Consider the following 6,000-nt stretch of genomic DNA (forward strand, 5'->3'; position numbering starts at 1 on the left):
GTCGACATGAACTCAGTGGGCCGAAGGGCCTGTTCTGTTTCTATGCCAACCCCTAACCCTCGGGGGGTGGGGGGGGGGTGTATATGGAGTCAGTGGCACCGCAGAGCTGTTGAGAGCTCAGCACAGCAGAGTGATACCTGCAGCAGGGCAGAGGAACAGCAAAGACTGTGTTTGTTCCCCATTGTGCAAGAAAGGTCATGGTGACATTTTACAGAAGTGTTGAAGATTTAGGGGGTGGTGGTGGGAGAAAGAGGCTCTACTGCAGAAGGATTGGCATTCAGACAACTCCAGCTCATGAGGCAACATGGACCAGTGGTTTGAAACTGGAGCAATACACAATAGACAACAGGTGCAGGACTAGAGGCCATTCGGCCCTTCGAGCCAGCACCGCCATTCAATGTGATCATGGCTGATCATCCCCAATCAGTACCCTGTTCCTGCCTTCTCCCCATATCCCCAAAACTCCGCTATCTTTAAGAGCCCTATCTAGCTCTCTCTTGAAAGCATCCAGAGAACCGGCCACCACCGCCCTCTGAGGCAGAGAATTCCACAGACTCACCACTCTCTGTGAGAAAAAGTGTTTCCTCGTCTCCGTTCTAAATGGCTTACTCCTTATTCTTAAACTGTGGCCCCTGTTTCTGGACTCCCCCAACATCGGGAACATGTTTCCTGCCTCTAGCGTGTCCAAGCCTTAACAGTGGTTTGAAACTGGAGCACAACACAAAATGCTGGGAGAACTGAGGTTGACAGGAGACTTTGTCCCACACATCTACTTGAAACTTTCCCCTATCACCTTAAACCTATGCACCCCGAGTGCTCTTGGAAAAAGGTTCTGACTGTCTACCCTATCTATGTCGCTGATAATTTTATATCAGGTCTCGTCTCTAATCAGATGCACCAGAGAAATCAGTTCAAGTCTGTGCAGCCTCTTGTTGTAACTAATAGCCGCTAATCCAGGCAACATTCTGGTAAACCACCTCTGTACCATCTCCAAAGCCCCCACATGCTTCCTGTAATGGGGGCGACCAGAACCGAATGCTGCAGTTATGCTTAGTTTAGAGATACAGCGCGAAAACAGACCCTTCGGCCACCAAGTCCACAACAACCAGCGATCACCACACACTAATACTATCCAAGGGATGATTTTACATTTGTACCGCGCAAATTCACCTATAAACCTACACGACTTTGGAGTGTGGGAGGAAACTGAAGGTCTCGGAGAAAACCCACGTAGGTCACGGGGAGAAGCTTCAGACAGCACCAGTAGTCGGGATCAGACCCAGGTCTCTGGTGCTGTAAGCGCTGTAATGCAGCAAGTCTACCGCTGCACCCCCCTGCTGCCCCAGTGCAGCACAGAACATGGAACTGAAACCATTGGGAACAGAGAGGGTCATCGCCACATCTGTACAAAGGGAAGCGGAATTCACAACAGCTTGAACCACAGATAAGCCCTGTTTCTCCAGATTCTGTGAATATGCTGAATATTCCCAGGAGATTCTGGCTCGAGATGTACAGCTTCTGCAGATAGTTCTTCTGATTTTCACAAACAACCAACAATCTGTCCAAATCAGGATTTCTTCCCATACACCAAGCTCATGGACTTGGCAACCGCAAGTATCTCAGATGGGAATTGTCAATCTTCAGAGGAATGGATGTTTTTCTCATCTCAGTCTCAGATCTCTCCCCAAGGCAGTGGTCCCGAGTTTCAGCAGAAAACCAGGAGGGGCAGTAGGATGAGCAGCATCTGAGGAGCAGGAAGGAAGGAAGGGTCGATGTCTGTAGCCAAGGCCTGGCCTCGGGGCTGAGGGTGGAGAGGGATGGCAGCCGGGATGAAGGGGAGAGGGGGAAGAGGCGAGACAGGAGTCAGTCGGTCGATGGATGGATGGATGGATGGATGGATGGATGGATGGATGGATGGATGGATGGATGGATGGATGGATGGATGGATGGATGGATGGATGGGTGGATGGATGGATGGCTGGATGGAGTGAGCAGGGGTGAAGGTTGATGAACACATGGGGCTAGGTTGGGTTGGAGTTGGGAGATTGGGGCAGGTGGAAGCAATAGACAATAGGTGCAGGAGTAGGCCACTTGGCCCTTCGAGCCAGCACCGCCATTCAATGTGATCACGGCTGCTCATCCCCAATCAGTTCCCCATTCCTGCCTTCTCCCCATATCCCATGACTCCGCAATCTTTAAGAGCCCTATCTAGCTCTCTCTTGAAAGTATCCAGAGAACCTGCCTCCACCGCCCGCTGAGGCTGAGAATTCCACAGACTCACCACTTTCTGTGAGAAAAAGTGTTTCCTCGTCTCCGTTCTAAATGGCTTACTCCTTATTCTTAAACTGTGGCCCCTGGTTCTGGACAAAGGAAAGGCAGATGGGAGGAAGGAAGGAGGGAGGGATGAAGGGTAAAAGTGGGGTCCAGAGGGAAAGATAGATCAGCCATGATGGAATGGCAGAGTAGATTTGATAGTAGATTTGATGGGCTGAATGGCCTAATTCTGCTCCTATCACTGATGAATAACCGGTAAAGCAACAAAACGTTAATCTGGAGATGTGGGTCCGGCAGCGTTAACATCAACAGCGTTAACATCAGGACCTCGCTCCCCATGCTGACTGTGAGATACCCCATCACTTGACTCAACATCCGAACACACAATAGTACAGCACAGGACCAGGCCCTTCGGCCCACAATGTCCGTGTGCCCAACATGATGCCGGGACCTACTTTTAGCTGCTTGTACACAATCCATATCCCTGTGAAAGTTTCTTGACCAAGTGACCATCTAAAAGCCCCTTAAAAATACCACTCTCATATCTGCCTCCACCACCACCCATGGCAGCGCGTTCCAGCACCCACCGCCCTCTGGGTAATAAAAAACTTGCCCCTAAATCATGTTTAAACTCCTGTCCCTCATCATAAAGCTAGTGTTTCATATTTCCATCCTGGGAAAAAAAGGTTATGACTGTCTACCATATCTATACCTCTCTGTAAGATTGTTAAGGGCTTGGACACGTTAAAAGGCAGGAAACATGTTCCCGATGTTGGGGGATTACAGAACCAGGGGCCACAGCTTAAGAATAAGGAGTAAGCCATTTAGAACGGAGACGAGGAAACACTTTTTCTCACAGAGAGTTGTGAGTCTGTGGAATTTTCTGCCTCAGAGGGCGGTGGAGGCTGGTTATCTGGATGCTTTCATGAGAGAGCTAGATAGGGCTCTTAAAAATAGCGGAGTCAGGGGATATGGGGAGAAGGCAGGAACGGGGTACTGATTGTGGATGATCAGCCATGATCACATTGAATGGCGGTGCTGGCTCGAAGGGCCGAATGGCCTACTCCTGCACCTATTGTCTATTGTCTATAAATGTTTACACCTATTAAGTCTCCCCTCAACCTCCGACATTCCAGAGAAAATATTCCAGAGGTCTATCCCGGCAGCTGCTGAACCCTCTAATCCAGGCAGCGTTCCGGTAAACCTCTCCTCCATTCTCTCCAGGGCATCCACATCTTTACTGTAATGGGGGCGACTGGAACTGCATGCAACACTTCAAGTGACCAAAGTCTGAGAGAGCTGCACCATGACTTCTTGACTCTTGTATTGAATGCCCCGAGCTATGAAGGCCAACATACCACATGCCTATTTACCAGCCAATCTACCAGTGCTGCCACCATCAGTGAGCTCAGACTCCAAGATCCCTCTGCTCTTCATCATTAATGTTTTATTATTATTAATGTTTAGTGTTTTCTGAGTCATTTGTAACTGTCACTGTATGTCATGTTGTTACTTGTGGGCGGAGCACCAAGGCAAATTCCTTGTATGTGAATAGAAACATAGAAACATAGAAAATAGGTGCAAGAATAGGCCATTCGGCTCTTTGAGCCTGCACCGCCATTCGATATGATCATGGCTGATCATCCAACTCAGTATCCCATCCCTGCCTTCTCTCCATACCCTCTGATCCCTTTAGCCACAAGGGCCACATCTAACTCCCTCTTAAATATAGCCAATGAACTGGCCTTAACTACCTTCTGCGGGAGAGAATTCCACAGATTCACCACTCTCTGTGTAAAAAATGTTTTTCTCATCTCGGTCCTAAAAGACTTCCCTCTTATCCTTAAACTGTGACCCTTTGTTCTGGACTTCCCCAACATCGGGAACAATCTTCCTGCATCTAGCCTGTCCAACCCCTTAAGAATTTTGTAAGTTTCTATAAGATCCCCCCTCAATCTTCTAAATTCTAGCGAGTACAAGCCGAGTCTATCCAGTCTATATACTTGGCCAATAAACTCACTTACATTGTTGCTGTTAACTATATAGAACCTTCCTTCCATTCACCCTCCCAAAGTGCAACACCTCACACTTGCTCAGGTTCAACTCCATCTGCCGTCTCTCCGCCAATTTCTGCAGCTGTATCCTCTGACAGCCCTCCCCACTGTCCACAACTCCTCCGATGTTGGTGTTGCCAGCAGACACTCACCAAGCCATCTACGTCTACTTTGACGTCTAGCTCACAGGCTAGATGCTGCAATCTTGAGAAAAACATGTGTTGGATGGAGGCAGAGGGGGGTCAGAAAAGTCCCAGACCAAAGCCGATGCTGCCCGACTGGCCAAGTTGCTCCAGCACCTTGTGCTTGGTCCAAGGATTGAGTTGACATTTGTTGACAGTGAAAAGCGTTTTGTTTTGGGTGTCAGTGAAAAGACAATATATGATTCCAATCGAACCGTCCACAATGTACAGATACATGAGAACAGTCCTGAGCTACTATCTACCACGTTAGTGACCCCCAGACTATCCTTGATCAGACTTTACTGGCTTTACCTTGCACTAAACATGATTCCCATCGTGTATCTGTACACTGTCCATGGCTCGATTGTAAACATGTACGCATTGCCATTTCGCGGGCTGGTTAGCACGCAACAACATAGTTTCACTTGGTACACGTGACAATAAACTGATGATAGACACACATTGCTGGAGTAACTCAGGAGAAGAGTGGAGGGGGAGAGGATGGGGGGGAGAGGGGAGGGGGAGAGGGAGGGAGAGAGAGGGAGGGGAGAAAGGGAGGGGGAGAAAGGGAAGGGGAGAGGGAGGGGGAGGGGGAGCGGGAGGAAAGACTCACCGGAACAGTTTGCCGCCTTGACGGGCCGGGCGGTCAGCGCCAACCAGCCGGACACACAGAAGGCGAGCAGCTGCTGCAAGCGGCCGGACATGGTGCGGAGCGAGACGGCGGCGCTGGCTCCTTCCTCCCCTTCTCCTTCTCCTTCTCCTTCTCCTTCTCCTTCTCCTTCTCCTTCTCGTTTGTTTCTGTTTCTCTCTCTGTGTCTGTGTCTGTCTGTCTCTATCTGTCTCTCTATCTGTCCGTGTCTCTCGCTCTGTCTGTGTCTCTCTATCTGTCCGTGTGAGTGTTTCCCAACAACGGAACAAGCTGTAATATCCCAGCAGCGTCACAGGGCGTGGGAGGCAGCGCCTCGTCACCGCTCCTGGCAGCGCTCACACCGGCCCTTCGGCCCCACAGCCAGTGCTGTCCCCTCGCCCGATGCACAGACGGGGCGGGGGGGGGGGGGCAACAGTGACGTCTCAGCCAGACACAGCGCTGGGGGAAGACAACGGGTCGGGGTCTCAGCGTCTGTGGAGGGAATTGACAGGCGGAGTTTCAGGTCGGGTTCACCTATCCATGTTCTCCACAGATGCTGCCTGACCCGCTGAGTTACTCCAGCACTCTGTGAAACGTCACCTATCCATGTTCTCCACAGATGCTGCCTGACCCGCTGCGTTACTCCAGCACTCTGTGATTTGCTCGCTGGGTGGAATCTGGAGGCAGCTACTCGCCCACACATCATGTCACACTTTCCAGTAACTTCCCCTCAACCTTCACAACATTACTCTGTCTCCCACATCCTCCACCACCCACACTTCATCAGTCTGTCTTCTGTAAACAATGACACCACCACTCGATTCAGAATCTTAACCTTTCCTGAGGCTTTATTATTTCTCCA

General features: G+C 50.2%; 1 protein-coding gene across 1 annotated transcript in view; it reads right to left on the bottom strand.

Moving 5' to 3' along the window:
• il13ra1 (interleukin 13 receptor subunit alpha 1) overlaps nt 1–5,375 on the bottom strand; it is a 30,137-nt gene extending 24,762 nt beyond the window's left edge. Inside the window, exon 1 of the mRNA XM_033030864.1 lies at nt 5,124–5,375. Within this exon, the coding sequence (XP_032886755.1) occupies nt 5,124–5,214 (91 nt within the window). The 5' untranslated portion in view covers nt 5,215–5,375. The remainder of the gene's footprint in view (nt 1–5,123) is intronic.
• Between the last annotated feature and the right edge of the window lie 625 nt (nt 5,376–6,000).

The sequence above is a fragment of the Amblyraja radiata genome, chromosome 12 (assembly GCF_010909765.2).
Source record: "Amblyraja radiata isolate CabotCenter1 chromosome 12, sAmbRad1.1.pri, whole genome shotgun sequence".
In the NCBI taxonomy this organism is placed as follows: domain Eukaryota; kingdom Metazoa; phylum Chordata; class Chondrichthyes; order Rajiformes; family Rajidae; genus Amblyraja; species Amblyraja radiata.